The sequence below is a fragment of the Sturnus vulgaris genome, unplaced genomic scaffold, assembly GCF_052056855.1.
Source record: "Sturnus vulgaris isolate bStuVul1 unplaced genomic scaffold, bStuVul1.hap1 Scaffold_195, whole genome shotgun sequence".
In the NCBI taxonomy this organism is placed as follows: domain Eukaryota; kingdom Metazoa; phylum Chordata; class Aves; order Passeriformes; family Sturnidae; genus Sturnus; species Sturnus vulgaris.
In genome coordinates, this window is record NW_028276170.1 from 5,635,322 (window position 1) to 5,662,143 (window position 26,822).

General features: G+C 47.9%; 1 protein-coding gene across 1 annotated transcript in view; it reads right to left on the reverse strand.

Moving 5' to 3' along the window:
* Positions 1-26,822, reverse strand: part of LOC148218027 (uncharacterized) — a 775,474-nt gene that overhangs the window by 475,957 nt on the left and 272,695 nt on the right. The window contains 1 exon segment of the mRNA XM_088158035.1: positions 6,227-6,635. Coding sequence (XP_088014161.1) covers positions 6,227-6,635 — 409 coding nt within the window.

A 26,822-nucleotide genomic window follows, 5' to 3' on the forward strand; every position in this document is an offset into this window, starting at 1 on the left:
CAGGTGAAGGAGGCAGCGATCAAAGAGCAACAGACGGGCAGAGGAACTACAGAAAGGACAGATAATTAGAAAGGACAGGTAATCAGTAGCTATGGCACCGAACTAGCCAGGGGATCCGAGATACAGTTCCCACCCTTCTGAATACAAAATGAACAGAAAATAAATGATGATGGTTGTGAAATGGGACTCTGAATGTTTAGCTTTAATATATCCATTGTGTGTAAGTTCTGTTTGCCTTGTTAAGTCACATCCTCTGGCAAGGAAGTTTTTCTGTTCAAAGAACACTGCAGTGGAAGAGGAGGCCAGCTTGGAAAATATTGTAATCAAGAGCTAAAAATAAAGTACTTGTTTTTAATATGTTGTTTGGTTGGTTGCTGTTTGTTCATGGGGTTTTTGTCGGCCTTTGAAAGCGACCCCTTGGATAATAATGCATGCAACAAGTCCTTTTTAAAGGGCAAAACACCTGCCAATTTTGTGATGCAAGACAGAAACAGCTGGAAGGGCTTGAAAATGTGTTCCAGGAACTCGTGATATGACAGCACTGGTGTTGCTTGGGAACTGTTCCTCCTCCCCTCCCCCCTCATCTCCCTCATCTCCTCTTGGAGGCTCACAATTACAGCAGAGACATGAGCCTGCACCGCGCCATTGATCATACTCTCAAAATTTCTAAGCTTGTTGCTTGTTGGCAACAGAACCCACTGTCTCTGTTATTATCAGCATTAATTGTTGCAATGAAGGTGGTGTATTGTGATGGCCCCAGGTCTGTCAGATTCCACAACACCTGCCCTGTGCACCTGACCTTGTCAGGGTCATTGTCATGCTGTCCATCCCTCCCAAAGAGCACCTCCAGCACTGCCACTTCTCTCAGCTGTTGGATCCCTTCCTCAAGGGTCTTCCAGCACATTCTATGGTGGTGCTCCTGCATTCTCTCTCTGTGGACAAACCTCTCTCTCACACTCATTAAAAGCCACTCCCAGAGGGAAAGGAGGCCTGGCTGCCTTACAAATACCTGATTCACACCTGAGTCCTGGGTCAAGGGTCCCAAATTCCTTGCCTCAGGACCATCCAGTTGCACACCTGGACCCATAAGGTCCCAGACCCAAAGTAATCAGGTTGTAAAAGCCTCACGGCCTCGTCACTCAATGTCTTTTTGCAGAGTATGGAGACTTTTGTACGACAGGGACGTGGTGATGATCTCAACCTCTGGCTCCCCTGCTGGTTGTGCGGGCCCTCCTTTCTTATCCTTATTTTCTAGGTGCCTTGTTTTCATCTTAGACTTCTTAGTTTCCACAGGGGTGACTATTGCTCTCTGTGAGTGTCCTTGCAGTTCAGCTGGAACCTGGACAGATGTAATGTCTGTGGGTTCCACTGCTGCACCATCAGAGTCTCCCTCTTGAAGGCAGGGGGAGTTTCTCACCAGCTGGGGAAAGGTACTCCTTCAGCATCTGGCCCATCTCACACATCTCCTTCACTAAAACACCCACCCAATCCGGGTGTTTCATTTCTGAAGTGGGCTGTGGGGCAGGGTCAGTCTCTGCAGCAGCATCCCAATTTCCTGGGGTAGGTATCAGGGTTGTTATCCAAATCAATCTCCCCTTATCTCTGAATGTTAAATAGAACAGGTTTAACAGTCTTATCAGCAACACCAGCCACTGTAAAGGCATTAGTATTTAGAGAAGATTTGAAGCCTTTGAAACCTTTGAAAACTGGTGGGGTGGACCTAAATGGTGAACTGGATGAAGGGAAGGGAGAAAATTTCCCCTGCTGTCACTTCCTCACAGTAAGTACCATTATTGAAGTAACCTCAAAAACACACAGTTAGAGTTCAATAGCTCTGAATCCATGTACTTACCTTCCAGAGAGACTTAAAAATCCATGAATTCCTCATCTTATCAACCCACAAAATGAACTGGATAATGGCCACAGTAGCCTTAGTGATAGGACCCATTTTTAGATAAAGGGCTGCAAATGGGAGAGATGTAGCAGTGACCACGTGCAGCACAAACCATATGGTGCCACCTAAAACACAAAATCAGGTCACTCAAGAACTGTTATTGCTTTTCCAGCCTTTCCACTCAATGCCCACAGGTGGCACCATGGGTGCCAAAATCTGTCCTGGTTTGAATAAAAGACAGGTGTGTGCTAGGGAAAGCAGGGCCTTCCCTTGAAATGGAGGAAGTAAATCCCTCCCTCTGAATGAGAACAATTTTGAAATTAAGGGGCTCTCAGGGCAAGACATGGGGATAGGAATGACAGTTCTTTACTAGTATATCTAAGAAGGCAAACAGAACAACAACTCTGGAATTAACAAGAAGCAGAACAGGAACCCAGTTCCAGTCCTTCTGGGCCTCAGGCACTTTTCCCCTGTGCTGCAGTCACCGTCACCGCTGGCAGTGAGCGCTGGCAGATTCCCGGTGGACGGGGCAGATGTGACGATCCCGGCACCTGCAGGGGCTGGGGGTGATGGCAGCTGTGTCCCAGATGGAAAGGGATGGAGGAGAGGCAGGATGCTGGGAAAACAGCAAGCTGAAGCAGGAGGGCGTCCGAGCAGGGCTGCGGGGTCCAAAACAGAGAGGCAGCTCCCGGCGTTGGGATGGTGGGGGGGTAGCAATGACCTTTCTGCTCCGAGAGCCAAAAGCGAGCGAGAGCCAGCAACTGCCCCCCACCCTCCTTTACCTGCTTCCAATCTCACCGTGTTCCCCCTTTCCCTCCACCCACCCTCCGAGAGAAACTCCCAAAAAAACAGGGAGGCTCTCCCTGGTGCTAGGACCTAACCATCAGTGCTTCTTAGCATGTCAATGGGAAAAAAATTCCACAGGCAGAGAGGAAAGGAAAAAACAACCCCCAACAGACGCTTATCCAATTCTTCACTGATTTGAGGTTTATCAGCTGTTGCAGACACTGGAATGATGGTACAATGTTTTAATGTTTGGTAATAATCTAATTTCACAAGTGTTTTTAATTATATCTGTTATCAGATATATATATATATATATATATCTATATATATATATATATAGATATATATATATATATATATATATAGGTTTTACTACATGTATTGTTTTGTTTTGAACTTCTCTTCATGTTCATGGCAAGAGTCATCCATGCTGTTTTTAAAACAAGGAAGGGGGAATTAGCTCCTAAATATTTACATATTCATAAAAAAATTTTTGCAATATTTATACCAAAAAAAGTAAAATATTTTTATGTAAGGCTCTTCAATTGAAGGTACAATGACAAAGTCTAATTAATTCATTAACTTATGGAGAAGGTATGCATGTGTTTTTATCATCAACAAGTTCAAAGTAGTCACCTGTTCATTCAGCCAAATATCAATTGCCTCCAAGAAAATGAAGCCCAGTGAGAAGAAAGAGAACCTAATCACCATGCAGCCTTCGTGGCCAGAACAAAACCAGAAGCAGGACTGCCAAGATATGGCTGTGTCTGGAAATTTACAGGCAAATTGCCAACAAAAGCCCTGTGTCATCATCATGGAGTAGTGTTCCTACTAACCTTCTTCACTTATTCCCTGTTCCAGGATCCAAGAGCACATTCAGTGATGTCAAAGATCAACATTTCCAGCTAACGAAGTATTTGGTCTTTAAAACAATGGTCATTTCTTTCCATTTCCCTAGGAGACATTGGACATTATGCTTTTTTTTCTTCATGCTGTGAAACCCTGTGTCAGTGACATGATAGAATTTGCTAAGTTTTGTTGATTGTAATCTGTCTTTTATGTATCTTATCCCATATCTAACAGATAACCAGTGATAACCTTAATGAGATAACACCCTCACAAGAGAGAGCTATTTTATCATCAGAACATATGTGACTTTTTTGAATTAATGAAAAAGAGTGAGATGTTGCAGTCAGGTATTATAAATTCTAAAAGAAAGGCCTCATAAAATCAGGTCTTGCTCTCTGCTAATTAATAGCTAGCCTGTCACTTCTTCTATGTGCAGCTAAGTAACTTGCTTGTTCCCAGGTGAAAACAATCTCAAGCATGACAACAATTAACACAACAAGCTATTCTGGTAAGAGAACCATTTGCACCTGCAAGAAATAAGAAATCTGTCCTGCTGGGGACAAGGACGTTCATTCCCTTCCAGGAGCCCAATGCCCGGCTGGGGCTCCAGGGCAGGGGGTCCTTGAGCAGCTGCCCCAGAACCTCCGCCAGGGTCTCCCAGCGCAGCCGGAGCCGCTCGGCCTGGGGTCCCCAAAGGCCTCAGCGAGCCCCAAGTCCCTGCCAGGAACCCTCAACTCCCTCCAAGCCAGCATCCCCCACAGCCCCTGCAAGTTCCCCCCATGGCACTGGCCATGTCCCACCATGTCCTCACCCATGGCTGTGTCCCCACCATGTTTCCATCCCTGTCACTGTCCCCCACATCTCCATCCATGCCCGTGTCCCCCCATGTCCCCACGAATGGCCACGTCCCCCTCCATGTCCATGTGTCCCCATGTCACTCTCCATGTCTGTGTCCCACCATGTCATTGTCTCCCCATGTCCACACCCATGTCTCAGTTCAGTGTCTTTATTTTTACCCCAGTGTTGGATTTTTTAAAGGGATGAAGAGAAATGAAAAGCAAATCAAGGCCAAAGTAAAAGGATTTCCATGTCTGTGTGAGCTGAGGATTCACGTGCTTGGGAGGGAGGGAAGAACATTTTTGGAGGAGTTTCCATCCCACTGTCTCCAAAATCTTGGTCGTTGCCCCAGTCCATCACCATTTGGCTGCAGAAGACACCCTTGGGTAATAGAAATCAAAATCCTGGAATCACTGAGGTTTGATGTAGTGGTTTTGGTTTATTCATTTGAAACTTTTTTGTGGTGAGAGACGATTAAGAAGTAGACAAAAAGCAGGTTAAACTTTAAATGGTAGAAAGAGAAATTTTATTGCTAGAAACTATAAGAAATATAAACTTAGAACAAAACTTGAGACTACTTTTTTTTTCTTCCACACCATTTTTTTTAATACCCAAAACACAGAAAAACAACTCAGATAGTTTTCCATCATTAAAAGTTTTTTACTCATTTACTTCAAAGAGGAGACTTTTTTTCAGTCTATGGAGATTTCTTCACAACAAACAGTTTTCTTGTGGTTTGGATGTTAGAGTGATTAAGAGAATGGAAATCTGATTACTATCTAAAACCCCTTTTTTCAGACTAACAGTTTTTCTCACAACTTTTAACAAGGACAATATTAATTTATGAGGCACACTTTAAGGATTATAACAGTTTAAACAAAAGCTTACTTTATTTTTGAGAACAAAGGTTTTTTTTTTCTTTTTCTTTTTCTGGAGAACACATGGGGATTTTGATTATTTAAATTTAGGAGATTACAGCAATTGTAATATGTGTTTAATATTACTGCCTTAGTTTATATTTACAGTTAGAACAACCATATTCACTTCGTAATATTTTTATGTGGTATAGAGGAAACAAGAGGTTTTTCACCATATCTTAAAAAAAGAGAAATTATAGTTCACGACTTTTCTCCTTTCTTTATTTGCGACTTGACTTTTCGTTTTGTTTGATTTTGATGTTTTTATATTGTTTCTGTGTGTATTACTTTTTTAATTTTTTTTTTTAATTAGGAGAGAGAACAAAGTATCTGTAAAGTTTTATTCTGGGCATTGAAAGAGTTAACACCTTGCCCGGGCAGCAGAGGGTTTTGTGATTTTTTCCAGGTGGGGCAGTCAGAGTTATTTACAATAAAGAGCCTTTCAAGGCCAGGCTGGGGGCTGGGTGAGGACTGTAGGGTTTAGTCAGAGGAGCCGTGATGAGTTTCTGGTTTCATGGCTGTTCTCCGGCGCCCGCTGCACTCAATTCCAGCCACGGGCCGGGGGTTCTTCCTCCACCCTGCCCAGCAGGGCACCACCAGAAGAGAGGATTGAACACAGAAGATTTTCTAGAGTTGGATATCAACAAATTCATTCTCCCCAAGGAATTCCCAAAGTTGGTTTGCATCCTGATGGACTTTGCTGCCCCTGCATTCCTCCAGGTGCCCACAGGGAGACAGGATGATGCAGAGTCCCCCAGCCAGGTGTCTTCCCAACACGGATCACCAGGACCAAAGATCACCAGGGCTCTGCCCAACGGGGGTCACTGGGGATCATCCAACACCGATCCTCCCATGGGGGATGGAGCTGGAGCAGACCAAGAAGCTCTTCCCACACTCGGGACACTCACAGGGCTTCCCTTAGTGGAGCCTCCGTTGGTGATGGGTCAAGGTTGAGCTCCTGGAGAAGCTCTTCCCACACTCAGGACACTCGTAGGGCCTCTCCCCAGTGTGGATGCGCCGGTGGACAGTGAGATGGGAGTTGTGCTTGAATCCCTTCCTGCAGTCGGGGCAGCGGAAGGGCCTCTCCTCTGTGTGAATCCGCTCATGTTTGAGGAGATCGGAGCTTCTCTGAAACCTCTTCCCACACTTGGAACACTCGTAGGGCCTCTCCCCGGTGTGGATGCGCTGGTGGTATCTCAGGTTGGAGCTCCATCCAAAGCTCTTCCCACATTCCAGGCAGGTGTAGGGCCGTTCCCCTGTGTGGATCACCTGGTGCCGGAGCAGGTCTGAGCTGTCTCTGAAACCCTTCCCACATTTCCCACACTCATAGGGCTTTTCCCCAGTGTGGATCATCTGGTGCCGAATCAGCCTGGAGCTGTGGCTGAAACCCTTCCCACATTCCAAGCACTTGTGGGGCTTCTCCATCAGCTCTGACCTCTGCCTGGATCTCCAGCCGCCTTCCCGGCTCAGGGAGGGTCTTTCCTCCTCGAAACTCCCTGGGCTGGGTTTGCAGCCCTCCTCGAGAGGGATCTCTGGGGCTTTTCCTCCTCCTCCATCTACCCACGGCATGGGAATGACAAATCCTAGTTTGAGGGGAAAAAAAAAAAGAGCACCTTGGGCTGGGGGTTCCTCCTTCCAAAGTTCATCTCAGGAAGTCATTTGGCATCTTGTGTCTATAAGAACCTTGAAAACACCACGATTCAGCCCCAAAATTATCCAAACATCAAGACATAGATCAAACACTCCCCAAAAAGTTAGTTTCAGCCCAAATCCCCTCCAAAATATAAAGATTCAGCCCCTGCAAAAAACCAAAGCACCAACATTTAGCCCTATAAAGCTCACAAACACCAAGATTCACCCCTGTGAAATTCATGGATCATCCTTTTCGGTCACCTGCTGCATGCGGGGGGAGCAACGCTCCTGGGGCTGGGGGAGAAGCTACAAATACAGGGAGGAGTGGAACATTGTGCTGCTTCTCATTTCTGACCCTCCTGCGGTGTCCCTACTCTTCCTCACACTCCCGCCCATTATTCTTCTTTCTCCTGCACAATCCCACCTGCTCCTCCCACGTGCATAATTTGACCATTTGGTTCTTCAACCCTGCTTCTCCTTTCCTTCTCCTGCTGCCCCCAGGCCCAGCACCCACTGCCGGCTCCCTCTTCCCCCCAAACCCACAGCATCCCAGCGCAGGGGCAGCGATGGAGCTGGGGCAGCTCGGGCTGGGGCAGCGCTGGGCTCTCGGCCGCTCCCGCCCGCACTCGCTCCCCACTGCAGCCGCTGCCGCCACCACAGCGCGGGGGGGCCCGGCCTTGGCGCTCCCCCCCTCCCACCTCCCCAAATTCCCATCCAGGGGGGCGCTGGGGCCCGGGCCGGGCGCAGGTGGCTCCAGGTGGGCAACGCTGGGAGCTGCGGCTCTGCCTGGACACTGCTGCGTCATCACCGCCGCGCGCTCTCATTGGCTCAGCGCTGCCCGAGGGGCGGGGCTGCACCAAGCCGGGACACCCTGCTCCAGGGGGGATGGCCCCAAAACGGGGGACCCCCATGCAAGGAACAACAGCAAAGGGTCTCTACAAACACATGCTGCCAATCCGCTTGGACACAGGGCCGGGGACGTGGACATAAGGAAGGGACAGCAGAAGCCATCAGGGTGAGAAAATGTTATTAATTGACCACACAGACTGCTGCTCAGCCAAGGTCCTGCTCAATTCATGAACTCCCAGAGGAAAACAAACACTTAATAGAGTCCTGGACATCGTTAGCTATGTGTGGATGCAGTGAGTGCCTTGGGAAGTCTCTACCCCTCAAGTACTTCAGCCAATATGGAAAGGGAGAGGGAGATGAGGCTGGTAAAATTAGGATGAAAAGGAGGCTGTGTCCTCCAACAATTTCAGAAGCCCCATGGGAAATGGCCAGCGCTCTCTTCCATTTTTTATGAATTAAATTACTTTTACAAGACTCCTCTGTCTTCCTAGCAGACAGAAACCTCTGGTGATGTGAATTTTTCCACACACCTTGGGGCTCGGCACGAATTCCTTCCCCCGTCCGGGGCGGGAGCAGTGAGTGGAGCTGAAGGTGCCTCACCCAGTTTGGGTGATCGGCTCCCTTGGGTGGCAGTGGCACCGGGCATGGATTGGGTACCCGAGAGTGACCAGGAGACAGACGAGTGACAGATCAGGGGGGCTGGGAAGAGTCGGCAGCCAGAGAGCACCGAAAATCTCATCAGGGACTACAGTGGGGTCTTCGGGGACTAAACATGGCAGGGCACCCATGGAGGGTAGAAAGGGAAAGCCACGAAGGAATCCCGGAAAAAGGGATGATGATGTCAAAATATCTCTGAAGGGCTCCTTGGGAGCATGTGGAGGGAGTTTGCACATTCTCCCAGAGGTAATCAAGGACATGGACACCCAGGGAGTCAATAAGGGAAGTCCAGAAGGGATTTAGACAACAGGGGATGGATGCTGTTGGTGTGCTGAGAAGGGATTGGGTGAAGGGGAGTGTGCAGGAATATGGTTCAGGCAAGAAGAAGCAGGAGCAATCTATGTGGGAAGAAAAAGGATGATGACAAAGACGAAGAAGAGAAGAATACTGAGGATGGGGATGTTTTTCAACAGGCTCTCATCCTCCAAAGTTGCCAGCTGATGCAGATCCTTTGTATCCCCGGTTGCCAGGACAGGCACACAAGGAGGTCAGGATTGCAGGGGGTTTCTCTGTGCTGGGCAGCGGCAGGAGCGGGCGCAGAGGGGCGGCACCGGGAGCACGGGCTGGGGGCCTGTGGGGAGCTGCGGGGCCGGGCCGGGGCTGTGGGGCAGCCGGGGCTCAGCGCCGGGCGCTGCCTGAGCCCAGCACCCCCCGGCAATTGCAGGCCCGGCAGTGGCCCCCGGCCCCCAGGAGGCTGCGGGACGCCCCGGCCGCTGCCCGGCCCCGTGGAGCTGCCGGCCCTGCCCGCCGGGGGGGCCGCGTTTGGACACTGCGGCAGGACAGGCACCGGCTCTGGGATACGGGCTGGCCACGGCAGCCACAGCACAAGGAGCAGCAGCACGAAGGAACAGCTGGGAAATGGGGATTGGACGTGCAAGCATCCAGATTAGCTTTTAAGCATTTTCCTTGGGTCACTGCAGAAAGGAATGATTTAGCAGAAAGCTCAGCAGCTGTCAGAGGATGAGCACCCCCAGGCACTGAGGGGGCTGCAGGAGGGGCAGAAGAAGCCCCTGGAGCACTTGGTCACAAAGGCACAGCAGGGGAATGCAAGAAGGGAGGAGGAAAAGGCCAAGGGGAAGGCAAAGGCCATGGCAGAGTTTCTACAGCCCCTGAGGGATGAACCCCAGGGCCCAAGGGGGCCCCAGCACCCAGGGGCTCTCACATCCTTACACCATCTTCAACCAGGTGCCCTCCTCACACTGACACCATTCAGTCCTTGATGGCAAAGATGCTTTCTGGGGATGCCCACTTACACAGGATGGTAAACAGGATTTTGCCTTTGAGTGGGAACAAGAGGTAGAAGGGAAAATGGAAAAGACATGGACGGTCCTTCTGCAGGGATGCACGGAAGCACCAGCCTTATTGGGGCAAGCCTTGCAGAAAATATCACAAGAATTTACCCCACACCCAGGGATTGGGTTAATGCAGGATGTGGATGACTTGCTGCAATCAGGAGGACAAGAAGTGGCAGAAGAAGCCTCTGTGAAATGGTTGAATGTTCAGCCTAAAAATAATCTTTCAGTATTTGAAAAAAAAAAAGAGCAAATGCTAGAGAAAAGAGTTAAATATTTGTGAGATATTTTGTCTGAAGGTTTGTGGTATCTTGAACTAGAGGGGGTCAGGGGAGTCTCAGAAGTAATCCAGGACTGAAAAGGAGGTGCAAGAATTCTGAGCATTAATAGGAAACTGCAGGACCTGAATTGAGAGTTCTCTGTTCTACCCATAACATTGTATCACTTTCTAAACCCCAATAGCCTCAAGGTTGGGGTATGGACAGAAGAAAGGGAACAAAAGCTGAGAAAATGAAAAATAACAAAATGATTGGTGCCACAGCTATGACTATTCCAGACTCAGGAAAGAAATTGGGATTCTACGTGTGTTATAAGTACATATTATATTATTGTCTTTTTGCAAATATTAAAATGAATGCTATCTCTTGGAAAACTTTGCTGTATGAACATAGTTTATTTTAGCTCTGCGATTAACAGAACTTAGAAATAGTTGTGGTAAATATATTTTTTGTAATTACAACATTTTGATGTAAAAAGCTTTTGTTCATGTAAGTAAATCAGAGAATGGTAAAAAAGATAATCAGGAAATTCTTCACATTCCTGGATTATGGGACACCAGAATCCCAGGAAGGAAAAAGAATGATTTACAGGTCTGGGGAGAATGAATCTGAATAATGCATGAAGGTCTATGAATATGCAACATGTTGCTGCATTTAGGAAGTGTTTTCTGAGTCAGTGTGTGCCCTTGGCTGAAGGCCAAGCACCCGGCCATTATAACCTTTGGCCAGAGCCAGGGCAGATATTCAATTATCTCCCTTGGAATTGATCTTTGCAATTCCTTACCCTGGGAATTCTCCACCTAGTGCGGGCTGGAGATAAGGGATGTGTATTTCAAGCAGTCTGTGGCCAGAATCCTGTCTCTTGTGAAATCTCTGCCACAGGAAGCTGGGCTGGCACAGAGCCTGCCTTGGCACTTTGCTGTTCACAGCATCCACCCAGGACTCTGCCTCTCAATTACACTCACACACTGGGCTGCCTGCGATTCCATTATTGGAAAGTATACCAAATTCAATTTTTTTTACATTCCATTTTACTAGTCAGGCTCGGTTTGCCTTTCTCTCAGGAAAGAAATTTTAAAAGGCTTTTTTTAAGGGATGTTGCACCACTCAACAGAGATGAGTTTAACATCTCAACAGACTGGGAATAGCCCAAAAGATTCCCACAAAGATAACAACATTCAACAAAACATCAAGGAAACATCAGCAAACATCAAGGAACACCCACCCCAGACACTGCCCCAACATAGATGGAGACACCTGGTCTGGAAAAGACTGAGAAGGAAATCCAGGAGTGGGACCTCATTAACATCACAGGAGGAGAAATCCAGGTCCAATATGAAACCAAACACTAAAAACTACACAACCTGGAAGCAATAAACACTAAACCAATGGATTTCAATGGGTTCAGACTGTAAAATTTCAGGAAAAATCTAGCAAAATTCACATCTCATGGAATGATTTTCTCTGCACACCCGGGCTATGTGTGGATGAAATTATTTCTGTTGCACATCCTGACCAGAATCAAGTAATGCCTTAACTCTCTAACACTAAAGATATTGCTGGAGAGTTTTTTATTGTCCATGCAGTTTCAGTGACAAGATTACACCAGGAGAAAAAATTTTCACATTAATCCTACTTTTAGATTGTCAGGTTTGGGCCAGGGGTGTGACAAGCAATTTTTACTCCTAGGAGAAGAGGCAGAAAAGACTTGATTGCATTGGAATATTTTTCTATATATTTGTGGTGGCTCTTAATGACGGCAGAATTTCAGAATGGATCTTTAGAAGCTCACCTTTAAGTTGCATTTTGCAAACCTAGAAGAGTATTAATGGTGAGGCTTTAACGCATAAACTGTTAATAAAAAATCGTTAAAAAAAATAAAAACGAAAATAAAGCAGATTGTGAGGGTGGACATGTGAATCACCTAAAGGCTGCTCTGGAAGAAAATCCTAGTTCCAGGCAACCAGGAGAGGAGTTTTAGAAATGCAAATTAACATTGCTCTGGAGAAGTGTGGACAATGCCCAAGGGCCTTCTTGCCAGGGGGAGGAATTTCCCTGAGTCCATCTGCCCCTCACCCCCAGCTCTGCCTGCTTGCACAGATGGAATTTGCACAACTAAAGGCAGAGCCCACAGTGAGGATATCTGACTGCAACAGAAACTGGTTAAGCTGCAAAGGGAAACAGCAAACGGAGAATATAGAGCAAATTTCATGAAAAAAAAAGTGTGTGGGGGGGAATCATCCCTCTCCCCAGAGCACTGAGGTGTTTTTGCTAGTCCAGAGAAATCAGTTGGGAATCCAAACATTTTATCATTTCATAAGATAAAAGTGGTCAATTGATGCAGCCGTGGCAGGAGGGAGCACCCAAAAAAGGGAAAAAGATGAACGGCCACCAGAACAAATCCTACAACACCATGGACCAGCCCCTGGGATCCCTAACGAATTCATATCAGGACACAGAAAACCCATCCATAATTTGAGTGGCATACTTAGGTTAAAAAGTATCCCTGAAATAATAACCAAGCAGACAGCTCCAGCTTCTGACCTTCCTGCTGACCAAACCGTGAAATGAGGAACGAGACATTTCACCATGGGATGGGATCAGATTATCTACTTACAGAAGAAGGAGGAGTTTGTGGAAAATTAAATGACGCAAACGGCTGTTTGCAAACAGATGATAACCGAAAAGTGGTTAAACAGATAGCAAAGGAAATAAGAAAATAGCTCGTATTCCGGAGAAAGGATGGGAATGGGAGACGTTTTCGTGGTTTTCTGGCAGACCATGGCTTAAACGAATGCTGCTCCTCCTCTGACGTGCTGCAGCAACTCTCAGCTTTTACCATGCACGACACCTTGCGCCAAAGAGAACACAGGAAAAGAGATTGAGTCAATGGAAATTAAAAGTTAGTAAAGGCAATTCTTGAGAAAATGAGAAAAGGAAGGGTTGAAAGCAGTAAGATTAATATCGTAGTAGGGGTGCATATTAAGAGGGACATGCAGTAGGCGGATCGCGAAGTCTGAACCTTCCAAGTACCTCAGCCAGTGGGGAATGGGAGAGGGAGACGCAGCCGGGAAAATGAGGATAAAAAAGGAGGCTGCATTTTAGACACCGAATGGCAAATGCCGCATGGCCTCTCTCTTTGTTCATCAATAAAGTCACTTTTACAGGACTCCTCTGTCTCCTGCGGGCACACAAACCTCTGGCCACGGGAATTTTCCCGCACAGCCCCGGGCACAGGGCAGACACCTCTGTGCCACCCACAGCAACCGGGACGAGCCAGCGCTGCTCCGGCACCGGCTCCTGCCGAGGCCCCAGCGGGAAGGAGACCGCGGGCAGCCGCTCCCGCAGCGCCCTCAGCCCAGCGCCAACACGGGCCGGCACCGGCACAACCAACCCGCCAGAGCCCCCTGCCGCCCCCGAGGCCCGCAGCGAGCCCCGAGCCCCCGCACAACCGAGCGCGGCTCCCACCTGCGCTGGGGCCGCCTCCGAGCTCCGCCGCCGCCTGTGGCTGAGGAATTCGATGGGATGTGTTGCCTTAATCTTTCTGACCACTCCCAGCCCATCTATGCCAGCATTCAAGCCCTCAAAGAAGGTGTCAATAAACTTCGTGTAGATAATGGGTACTGCTGGCTGAACTGGCTCTTAGGGCACTGGGGACTCACTGGCTGGGTCAGGAATTTAGTTAAAATAGATTTGTATGTATTAGGCATCATATTATGCATTGTAGTAGTTATTCCTTGTATTTTACAGTGTGTTAAGAATTTAATCGACAAATCGCTTAAGAGTGTATTTTTAGTTAAAAGAAACGGGGGAGGTGTGGATATGGGTAATGCAAATGAGACTGATAGTACTGCAGATTGAATCAGCAAATGCAGCCTGACAACGAGGATGCCTGGCAAGAGCAAACAGAGATCTGACTGCAAGAGGACTGGATCAAGTCTGGGTTATGGGAAATAAGATTTTACTAAGTCCAAATGTAAAGTTTGTCTGTGTGAGAGTTTGTCTATGTAAGGTTTGTCTATGTGATTGCAGTAAAATATTACCAGCCTTCCTGTAAATGGTATATAAGCACATATAGTGCTCAGTAAAAATTGGATTTTGATCACCATTCAGTGTCCCCGTCTCTCTCTCATCGTCGATAGTTCAAGTACTCCCAGTGGGCTCCTGGAAAGAGAATGGTGGCACATCTACTGCCTGCTACCCCCCTCTAGGCAATATTCAACTGTTTAGTTCACAGACTCATCTTCCAGCACTCTTAGTGGGCTCAGCAGAGCCACTTCCCACTGGTGGGGGCAAAGAGCACCCTCTGTGCCTTTGTGCTGGGAGCAGACAGTGTTGTCTCAAAGGAAAGGTCAGAGAGAGACCAAGCTGGACCTCTGCCTCCTGTCCCTCACCACACAGGGGAAGAAGGGCACAAAACTGAGCACCTTTTTATTTTTTTTTCTGTCCTGTCATTTCCAGGAGCTTGACTAGCTCGAAGGAGAGGATTAGAAGGATTTCTTGAGGATCACTGCCAGGGCACAGCACACATGGCATCCCTCACCCCTTACATCATCATGGCATGGAGGGGTAGGAATCAACCACAGCCCTACCCCACTGCTCCAGAAGCCAAAACCCCCATGCAAGCATTTAGTTATGGCCTTCTTAGAGAACCACATTCCCACCCAAATCTTCCCCTCTGCAGCAGCTCATTCCCACAGGAACTGGCAGAGCAGATGGGGTTTGGACATTGGCTGGCTTCCATTGCACTCCTTGCCCTGGAGCTGGCACGGCAGGAGAAGGGCTCTGGTGAACCTTCTCCTCCTCCCATGTAGGCTCTAACCCAGCTGCCACAACTTCAAGTTCTCAGAGCACTTCTGGCCTCTGAGCAGTGGCCACGGGAGGAGGAGATGCAACTCCAAAGGCAGCAGTTCCCAGGCCCAGCTCCTGCCATCCCAGTGGGGCTGTTCAGTGGTTCAGGAGAGGAAGGGAAGGGCAAGTGCAGGTGGCAGTAGCTCATTTCCGACTGAGAGAGGGAAAGGTAATTTATTCATTTTGAAATCACTGCATTCAAGCTCTGATCTTAACCTGAAAGAGAAGTAGCACCTGCTCGTGTTTAATTTGGGTGAAGAACAACTGTTACATTTGATATGGTAAGCAGTTCAATTATCTGAGGGAAAATGTAAAGCAAAAATTAGCATTCACAGAGAGACAGAAAAGAGCAGGAGTTGGCAAAAGGGAGGAGGAAAAGAAAGCACACCCCAAGCCAGTGTTTCACCCAAATCCAGGATTTTCTGTTTGTAAGGAGTGGGGTCTCCCCAGGTCCCTCCCCAGTCCCGCACCCCAAAAAACGGGACCGGGTGAACTGGGAAGCTTTATTGGGAACACTGGAGCAGCTGTGCTCGGGCAGAATGACAGCGGGGCTGGTTGTGGGACACATGACTCCTCTAAAATCAGTGTGGGGATGTGTTGGAGTCACTAAGTCAAGAGTTTCTCTGAATCCTTCAGAGAGAGATCAGAGTGCAGGGATTGAATTAAAGTCTTGAGATGGATTGAAATATGTTAAGCCTCTCACACATAAAGCAGAGGTGAAGGTTTAGGTTGTAGCACGAGGGAGCAATAAGTAAGTAAATGGAATAAGTTTTAAGTGCTTTTAGTGAGTAAAAGGTCTTAGACGCCAGAGAAGTAGTACATGTTGTAGTGAAGGTTGAAAGACATGCTAGTGTTTCCTTCGAGGTTCCAAGAACCTGGCTTCAGACATAATAGAGTTAAGAATATTGCTTACATTTTTCAGTTAGAACAAGATAGGCCATGTACATAGTTTATATGTAGCCTGGCGTGCTAAGAAACTAGAATTCTAATAGGTTAAGAAGCAGTGGTCAGAGTTTGTGTCTTAGCTAGCTGGAAAGTTTCTGTAAAAGAACATGCATCAGGGAGAGCTGGTGCTCTATGCCATGGCTTTATGCCATTGCATTTTGCCATTGCATTTTGCCACTGCAATTTTGCCATTGCTTTATGCCATTGCTTTGATTTGCTTTGTTTTGCTTTGTTTTTGCTTTCGAGACTGATGTGCTTCTACAAGAAATAACTTTATAACAACTATTAGCTGCTTTGCTTTTTACACAAATAGAGAATAAGCCCGACAGTGCGAGTGCCCAAGAGGCACCCGGAAGTTCCCCAAAACCTCACACTCAGGAAATGACCATGATCATGACCGTGACATGACTGTGGCCATGAGCTGACCACAAAATAACCATGACTATTTCATGACTATGAGCATTTTATGACCATGACACAGCCGTGTGGTGATCAAGGTCATGTGGTGACCATGAGGTGACCATGACTTAACCATAGCCATAGGCCATGATATGAGGAATGGATCACCATGGCCATGATACGATAATGACCATGAGATGACCATAACAATGAGACCAGCATGAGCATGAGACGACTGTGACCATGAGGTGATTCTCAGATGACCATGTGATGACCATGACTGTGAGATAATCACGACATGACCATGGCAGGATCAAGACCATGACATGATAGTGACCATGAGATGGCCACAAGATGATCATGAGTTGACCATGACCATGCAGTGACCATGAGACAACAATGACCTTGAGATAACTGTGACCATATGATGACCATGACCATGATATTAACTTGACAGAACTATGACCGTGACTGTGACCATGACGGTGAGTTCACGGTGATCAGCAAATGACCGTGACCATGAAATGACCATGAGATGACCATTACAATGATATAACCATGACTGTGAGGTGGCCATGAGCGTGAGATGATTGTGACCAAGATATGATCATGAGACAACCACAACACACCATGGCCATGTGTGATCATGAACATGAGATGACTGTGAGATGACCATGAGACAATGGGGATCAACAAATGACTGTGATCATGAGATGACCATGACCATGACACAACCATGACCATGGGACTACCATTACAATGAGATGACCATGAGCATGTGATGATTGTGCCCAAGAGATGACCATGAGATGATCACAACACACCATGGCCATGTGTGATTATGAGGCGACTGTGAGGTGACCATTACAGTGAGATATCCATGAGCATAAGATGATGGTCATCAGGAAATGACCATGACCCTGAGATGGCCATGAGATGAAATGATCAAGACCATGAGATGACCATGAGGTGATCATGACATGATCATGACCATGACACAACCATGATCATAAGATGGCCATTACAGTGAGATAACTGTAAATGTGACCATGACACATCCAATGAGATGACCATGAGCATGAGATGATTGTGACCAAGACACGACCACAATGCAACCATGGCCATGTGCTGATCTAGACCACTTTAATGATGCCTTAAGTTTTAGCTTTCATATTTTCCACTTTCTGTACTGCATTGGGATGTAACTCTGAACTTCATAGAAAGTGTTAGCAAGTTCTCCTCACAGTTTAGTTAGACAAAAAAATCCTTTTACAGCCCAAGAACCAAGGACACTATTGCAGTTTCGGGCCCCAAAAAGTGTAAACAACAGCGAATTGAGGAGAGCAATCAGGGAGGATGGGTGCAGCCAACGGCACCGCCCCTAGAGGTGGAGCCGGCGGGCAGAGCCTTCTACCGAGAGGGCGCAGAGGGAACCTCCCATGGAGGGAGTGGTGCCTCTCCTGCTCTCAGGCCCGTGAGTTTCCATTGCAGCACCGCGCCCGTGGAGCTGCCTCAGGAGATGGCGGCATCAAAGAGAGAGGCAACCAGCCCGGCTCCCATAGTGCTGTAAGTCGTGCCGGGCAATTTCTAATATCAGGATTGGTCAAAGCAGTTCTACCACAGCAGATTGAACAGAGTCTGACAGCTCTTGCTCAGGTAGCTCTTCCGAAGAGGAAGATGAGATCACAGCTGTTCTGGGCAGGCAAAAGAAGGGAAAGATAGCCAGAAAGGCCATAAAGGAATGCAGCCCTGCTGCCAAATGTACTAGGTCAAAAAAGGAAAAAGGAAAAGAAGCTGTTCTGCAAGCCTCTTTTCAGCAAGCAGTCGGCAACCAGGGTGTCCTAGGGTGATGTTATGGTGTTTGTATCTCCAATCGTGTGTCCTGATTATGTTTGGTATTATGTCCTGTGCTTCCAGGACTGACTCTGAGAGTGAAGCTTTGTTTTGTCTTGTTATCAGCTGGCTCACCTCCCCCATGGTCTATGTTTAGGAGAGGTTTTAGCTCGGTTTGCTTGCTTGCTTGCCTGCTTGCTCGCTTCTGCCTCTTTTTCTTTCCTTCGCTTTGCCCTTGCTTTTTTTTCATATTAGTTAGTTCAGCTAGGCAGTCCAACTTTTTCCCTGGACTGTTTTCTCTTCCACCCCGTCCCCTCCCTCTCCTGGATACCATCTGAACCTGTTCCGGACGGGGACCTGGGAAACCCCAAGAAACACCGGGAGTCTACACTCTGTCACCTGCAGCAGTCATCCCCAGCGCCAGAGACTGATAACTGAGCGACCACTCGCCAGAGAGACTGAACTTGTCATCCCTTCAGAACGGTGAAAGAGTTTTTTTGTCAGCTGGTGTTGTCTTTTTTCCCTGTGCTGGGGAGTGTCTTGCTTGTTAAATAAACAGGTTTTTTCTCCCACTCTTCTCCGAGGAAATTCTTCCCGAACCCGGTGGGGTGGGGGGGAGGAGTCGTGGGGTTTGCTGTCTGGGGGCTCCTTCTGGAGGTTTTCCCCCAAATTTGCCCAAAACCAGGACACAGGGGCCAATAAATGTAAAGGTTCCATACTCCCTTGGTGAGTTAGAACAGTGGAAAACTACTGTGGGGAAATATAAGGAAAACACAGATAAGGTGGCAAAATTAGTAGAAAGGGCAGTTAATACACACAAGGCTGACTGGGCTGATTTGAACCCTGTGTTAGAAACATTACTTGATCCCACTGAGAGGTGAATGGTTAATAAAGCTATTACAACCTCGGCAGAGGCAAGTATAGGAAATGGATTGATCCAAGGCACAGTTACAGAGCTATTTCCATTAGAAAACCCAAGATAGGACATTAATTTACTGGAACATATAGCGAAGTGAAAACAATACCAAAATCTTGTGGTATATTCTTATGGTGGGGGTCGTTTGTTGGAGACATACGAACAACACAAACTCTCAGAGATTCTTGTAAAAACAACCCTGGCTTATTCTTCCAGCCTCCTTTCATAGGAGGTTTAACACTCCTGGGTCTAGATAGTTGATTGGTCTGGGTTTTAGCACTGCCCAGCTCCCTGGCCAATGAAACATCTGCATTTAGGGCTCACTGAGATTGGCTGAGGGTCTCTGTGTAGCTTTAAATCCAATCAGTCCTTGCAGGGACTTGTTTACTTCTCAGCTGGATGAGTTTTGTGGGGGCAGCTTGAGACTAGCTGCCTGTGACAGTACATGGGTTAAAACATGGTGTCCCTAAAGTCCTAAATTTGTCAAAGCTTTACAAAATAAAGCAAAATTAGGATGAATCACCCACTGATTTTTAAAATAAATGTACAGATCTAGATCCTGAATCGTTTGAAGGGAAAGTACATCTAGTTCTCTTGTTTATGGGTCAAGCTACAAATGATGTAAGAAGAAAGCTGCAAAAGATAGAGGGAGTTTGAGATATAGATAAATTGCTAGAAGTGGCCTAGAATGCATTTTGAGACAGGGGCCCATATGAAAGGCTTAGACTCCAAGCCGGTAAGAAGGCAACTCATGAAAAGTCACGCAAGAAAACTTCCCCTACGGACAAAGATCAGTGTGCTTTATGTAAAAAAATTCCAAAAATTGAAGGAATGACTGTCCCACATTGAAATAAAAATTCCTAGTTCACCAAGTCCCAGTAGTACTAAACTCAAGCTCAGAATAATGGGAGCTGAAGGCTTCTTCCCCAGCAGAACACTTGGTTAGAACTAAGGTGGGGAAAGATGACATGGAATTTTTGGTAGATACTGGAGCAGGGTATTCTGTGTTAAATACCTTAGAAGGGAAAATGAGTAAAGACAGTGTACATTTTGTTGAGGTGACTGGGGTAAGCGAAACATGGCCTTTGTTCCAACCTTTAAAATTCAAGCTGGGGAAGCACTGGGTAACCCATCAATTCCTCTATGTGCCTAACTCCCCTAAACCATAGCTGGGGAGGGATTTGCTAGAAAAACTGGAACCAGAAATTAAATTTAAGAAGGGAAAGGGTGTACAAGTTGTAATATTTGAATCTAAATTTGTCCAAGTTGCTGCACCTTCATACAGGAAAAAAGTGGTGAAATGCTCACTGAAGTTGAAAATGCATTCAATCCAACACTGTGAGCCAGTGATATCTCAGGAAGATGCAAACGAGCAGAACAAGTGAGAGTTGCACTCAGACCAGGAGCCACATTGGTTGGAAAAACAATACCCTTTGAAATTAGAGAACCGTAAGGGATTGGCATATGTAATTGAAAAACGTCAGACCCTGAAGCTGTCATTGGACAATTAACCCCAAGAACGGAAATGGACCTAAACTTAGAAAAGTGTGAAAACCTGTGACCGCTCATCCATCTTGTGTCCGGCTTGGGTAGAGCCATGGCCAGGCTCCTGTACTGCCCAAGGTGTATCCCTTGAAAGCCTTTTAGTAAACACCTCCTTGATTCCTTTAACACTCTTCAGCTCCCTCTGTTCTAGGCAGCCTCTCCTAGGCATCACCTTTCCAGTGGAAAATATTGCATCATACCAAGGGACACTGCAAAGTCCTTGAAGAGGGCAAGCCCTGCTCAGCAGAAAGCAAAGCACCCGCTGTGTTTGATCCACAGCATTCCCATGCAAACAGAACACGTGCCAGCCACTGGCAAGAAAGAAACCATATGGCAGCCAAAACCAGAGCAGTGGGAGCACAATGAGCACTCCTTGGAAAATCCTGATTTATTTAGAGCAGAGGCACTGCAGAAGTCAGTGAGCTGCTAACAAAATCCTTTTCCTGCCCTTGACAGCCAGTTCAGGAGAGCTCCCCAGAGACGTTTTCCCATTTTGTGGGGGAAATCAAAGCCATGCACTGACGCTCCTAATTAGGGGTAGGAGAAGAGAGGCTCCAGGGCTTCCCGCTGAGTCGGAGCCAACGAACACGCAGAGCTGGGAAAGGCGTGCCGGGAGCTGCGGAGAACTTTGTTTGTGTTTCCAGGCCAATGGCGGCTCGGGCCCGGGCCCGTTCCAGGGCTGTTCCTCATCTCCGCCTTTGCCCTCCCACAGCCCGGGGGGCCCTGAGAGCGCGGGCCGAGGCTGGGCCGTGTGCAGAGCCCGGCCCTCGCTGCCATTGGCTGATTGTGCCAATGTCACTCCTGGTTGTCGCGCGCTGATTGGGCAGAGCAGCAAAGGCGCCATTGTGGCAGCGTCTGTGCGGGCCCGGCAGCGGCGGCAGCGGCCGGAGCCCGGGGAGGCGGCGGCGGAGCTCGGAGGCGGCCCCAGCGCAGGTGGGAGCCGCGCTCGGTTGTGCGGGGGCTCGGGGCTCGCTGCGGGCCTCGGGGGCGGCAGGGGGCTCTGGCGGGTTGGTTGTGCCGATGCCGGCCCGTGTTGGTGCTGGGCTGAGGGCGCTGCGGGAGCGGTTGCCCGCGGTCTCCTTCCCGCTGGGGCCTCGGCAGGAGCCGGTGCCGGAGCAGCGCTGGCTCGTCCCGGTTGCTGTGGGTGGGACAGTGGTGTCTGCCCTGTGCCCGGGGCTGTGCGGGAAAATTCCCGTGGCCAGAGGTTTGTGTGCCCGCAGGAGACAGAGGAGTCCTGTAAAAGTGACTTTATTGGTGAACAAAGAGAGAGGCCATGCGGCATTTGCCATGCGGTCTCTAAAGCGCAGCCTCATTTTTATCCTCATTTTCCTGTCTGCATCTCCCTCTCCCATTCCCCTCTGGCTGACGTTTTTGGAAGGTTCAGACTTCGCGATCCGCCTACTGCATGTCCCTCTTAATATGCACCCCTACTACGATATTAATCTTACTGCTTTCAATCCTTCTTTCTCTCATTTTCTCAAGAGTAGCGCTTACAAACTTTTAATTTCCATTGACTCAATCTCTTTTCCTGCGTCCTCTTTGGAGCAAGGTGTCTTGCATGGTAAAAAGCTGAGAGTTGCTGCAGCACGTCAGAGGAGGAGCAGCATTCGTTTAAGCCACGATCTGCCAGGGAACCACAAAAACGTGTCCCATTCCCATCCTTTCCCTGTTTGGACTGGTACATGAGCTACTTTCTTACTTCCTTTGTTATCTGTTTCACCACTTTTCGGTTATCATCTAGTCGCTAACAGCAATTTGAGTAATTAATTTTCCCCAAATTCCGCCTCCTTCTTTTAATAGATAATCTGATCCCATCAAGTGGTGAAATGTCTCGTTCCTAATGTCAGTGGATTGGTCGTCAGGAAGGTCAGGAGCTGGAGTTGTCTGGTTGGTTATTATTTCAAGGACAGTTTTTAAGCTAATTATGCCACTCAAATTATGGATGGATTCTCTGTATCGTGATATGAATTCGTTAGGGTTTCCAAGGGCTACTCCATGGTGTTGTAGGATTTGTTGTGGTGTCTCTTCATCTTTTTCCCATTTTTTGGTTGCTCCCTCCAGCCGGGGAACAATCCATTGACCACTTTTTTCTAATTAAATCATCAAATACTTGGATTCCAAACTGATTTCTCTGGGCAAGCAAACACTGTTCTGATGTACCCTATATAACGTAGACAGTGGCAGCACATGTTGGAGTGAGGAGAGGGATGATTTCCCCCCATTTTTTTCATGAAGTTTTCCCAACATTCTGCGTTTGCTGTTTCCCTTTGCAGCTTAACCAATTTCTGTTGCAGTCAGATATCCTCACTATGAGCTCTGCCTTTAGTTGTGCAAATTCCATCTGTGCAAGCAGGCAGAGCTGGGGGTGAGGGGCAGAGGGAATCAGCCCAATTCCTCCCCCAGGCATGAAGACCATCCTGGTTCATTGTGCACACATTGCCCTAGCAGTGTTAATTTGCATTTCTAAAGCTCCTGTCCCGGCTCTGCCTGGAACCGATGCTTCTGTTACAGAGCAGCCCTTAGGTGATGCACAGGTGCACCCCCACAATCTGCTTTTTTTCTTTCTCTTTTTTTTTAACGATTTTGTATTAGCTGTTTATGCGTTAAAGCCTCACCATTAATACTCTTCTAGTTTTTCAAAATGCAACATAAGGGTGAGCATCAAAAAACCTATTCCGAAATTCTGCCATCATTAAGAGCCATCCAGAAATATGTACAAAATATTCCAATGCAATCAAGTTTTTCTAGTTCTTCTCCTAAGAGTAAAAATTGATTGTCACACCTCTAGTCCAAACCTAACTGACAATATAAAAGTAGGATTGTTATGCAGAATTTTTCTAATAGTGCAATTTTGTTACTGAAAATGCAGAGAAAATAAAAAACTCTCCAAAAATACCTTTAGTGTTAGAGAGTCAGGGCATTACTTGATTGTGGTCAGGGTGTGCAGCAGAAATAATTTCATCCACACATAGCCCGAGTGTGTGGACAAAATCATTGCATGAGATGTGAGTTTTACTAGATTTTTCCTTAACTTTTTACAGTCTGAACCCATTGTAGTCCATTGGTTTAGTGCTTATTGCTTCCAGGTTGTGTAGTTCTTAGTATTTGGTTTCCTCTTGCACACTGATTTCTCCTCTTCTGATGTTAATTAGATCCGCATTCCTGGATTTCCTTCTCAGTCTTTTCCAGACCAGGTGTCTCCATCTATGTTGGGGCAGTGTCTGGGGTGGGTGTTCCTTGATGTTTGCTGATGTTTCCTTGATGTTTTGTTGAATGTTGTTCTCTTTGTTGGTATCTTTTGGGCTATTCCCAGTCTGTTGAGATGTTAAACTCATCTCTGTTGAGTGGTCTAACAGTCCTTAGAAAAAACCTTTTAAAATTTCTTTCCCAGGACAAGAGCAAACCGAGCCTGACTAGTAAAATGAAATGTGAAAAAAATTTCAAGCTTGTATATTTTCCAGCAATGGAATCGCAGGCAGCCCAGTGTGTGAGTGTAATTGAGAGGCAGAGTCCTGGGTGGATGCTGTGAACAGCAAAGTGCCAAGGCAGGCTCTGTGCCAGCCCAGCTTCCTGTGGCAGAGATTTCACAAGAGACAGGATTCTGGCCACAGACTGCTTGAAATATACATCCCTTATCTCCACCCCGCACTAGGTGGAGAATTCCCAGGGTAAGGAATTGCAAAGATCAATTCCAAGGGAGAGAATTGAATATCTGCCCTGGCTCTGGCCAAAGGTTATAATGGCCGGATGCTTGGCCTTCAGCCAAGGGCACACACTGACTCAGAAAACACTTCCTAAATGCAGCAACATGTTGCATATTCATAGACCTTCATGCATTATTCAGAATCATTCTCCTCCGACCTGTAAATCATTATTTTTTCCTTCCCTGGGGTTCTGGTGTCCCCTAATCCAGGAATGTGAAGAATTTCCTGATTATTTTTTCTACCATTCTCTGAGTTAGTTACATGAAGAAAAGCTTTTTACGTCAAAATGTTGTACTTCAAAAAAATATATTTATCGCAACTAAGTTCTGTTAATCGCGGAGCTAAAATAAACTGTGTTCATACAGCAAAGTTTTCCACCATATAGCACTCATTGTAATATTTGCAAAAAGCCAATAATATAACATGTACTTATAACACACCTAGGATTCAATTTTTTTTTCTGAGTATGGAAGAGCCATAGCTGTGGCACCAATCATTTTGTTATATTTCATTTTATTTGTTGCTTTTCTTCTGTCCATACCGTGGCATTGAGGCTATTGGGTTTTAGAAAGTGATACAATGTTATGGGTAGAACAGAGAACTCTCAATTCAGGTCCTGCAGTTTCCTATTAATGCTCAGAATTCTTGCACCTCCTTTTCAGTCCTGGATTACTTCTGAGATTCTCCAGACCCTCTCTGGGTCAATACGCCACAAACCTTCAGTCAAAATATGTCAAACTATTTTCTCCACCATTTCCTCTTTTATTTCAAATACTCAAAGATGCTTTTTAGCCTGAACATTGAGTCATTTCACAGAGGCTTCTTCTGCCACTTCTTGTCCTCCTGATTGCAGCAAGTCATCCACATCCTGCATTAACCCAATCCCTGGGGATGGGGTAAATTCTTGTGATATTTTCTGCAAGGTTTGCCCCAATAAGGCTGGTGCTTCCGTGCATCCCTGCAGAAGGACCGTCCATGTCTTTTCCATTTTCCCTGGAAAAACAGTGACCCCATGGGCACAGGAGCTGTAGGAATTCTGCCATGGCCTTTGCCTTCCCCTTGGCCTTTTCCTCATCCCTTCTTGCATTCCCCTGCTGTGCCTTTGTGACCAAGTGCTCCAGGGGCTTCTTCTGCCCCTCCTGCAGCCCCCTCAGTGCCTGGGGGTGCTCATCCTCTGACAGCTGCTGAGCTTTCTGCTAAATCATTCCTTTCTGCAGTGACCTAAGGGAAATGCTTAAAAGCTAATCTGGATCCTTGCACGTCCAATGCCCATTTCCCAGCTGTTCCTTTTGCTGCTGCTCCTTGTGCTGTGGCTGCCGTGGCCAGCCCGTATCCCAGAGCCGGTGCCTGTCCTGCCGCAGTGTCCAAACGCGGCCCCCCCGGCGGGCAGGGCCGGCAGCTCCACGGGGCCGGGCAGCGGCCGGGGCGTCCCGCAGCCTCCTGGGGGCCGGGGGCCACTGCCGGGCCTGCAATTGCCGGGGGGTGCTGGGCTCAGGCAGCGCCCGGCGCTGAGCCCCGGCTGCCCCACAGCCCCGGCCCGGCCCCGCAGCTCCCCACAGGCCCCCAGCCCGTGCTCCCGGTGCCGCCCCTCTGCGCCCGCTCCTGCCGCTGCCCAGCACAGAGAAACCCCCTGCAATCCTGACCTCCTTGTGTGCCTGTCCTGGCAACCGGGGATACAAAGGATCTGCATCAGCTGGCAACTTCTGAGGATAAGAGCCTGCTGAAAAACATCCCCATCCTCACTATATTTCTCTTCCTCCTCTTTTCCATCATTCTTTTTCTTCCCACATAGATTCCTCCTGTTTCTTCTTTCCTGAACCATATTCCTCCCCTTCACCCAATCCCTTCCCAGCACACCGACAGCATCCATCCCCTGTTGTCTAAATCCCTTCTGGACTTCCCTTATTGCCCCCCGTGGGTGTCCATGTCCTTGATTACCTCTGGGAGAATGTGCAAACTTCCTCAACATGCTCCCAAGGGACCCTTCAGAGATATTTTGGGATCATCATCCCTTTGGCCAGGAGCCCTTCGTGGCTTTCCCTTTCTACCCTCCATGGGTGCCCTGCCATGTTTAGTCCCCGAAGATCCCACTGTAGTCCCTGCTGAGATTTTCAGTGCTCTCTGGCTGCCGACTCTTCCCAGCCCCCCTGATCTGTCACTCGTCTGTCTCCTGGCCCCAGCGCCCCCCTGGATGGGAATTTGGGGAGGTGGGAGGGGGGGAGCGCCAAGGCCGGGCCCCCCCGCGCTGTGGTGGCGGCAGCGGCTGCAGTGGGGAGCGAGTGCGGGCGGGAGCGGCCGAGAGCCCAGCGCTGCCCCAGCCCGAGCTGCCCCAGCTCCATCGCTGCCCCTGCGCTGGGATGCTGTGGGTTTGGGGGGAAGAGGGAGCCGGCAGTGGGTGCTGGGCCTGGGGGCAGCAGGAGAAGGGAAGGAGACGCAGGGTTGAAGAACCAAGTGGTCAAATACTGCACGTGGGAGGAGAAGGTGGCATTGTGCGGGAGGAGGACGAATAGTAGGAGGAAGAGGAGCGTGAGACGGAGTAGGGACACAGGAGGAGGAGAAGCAGAATCAGTAAACACCA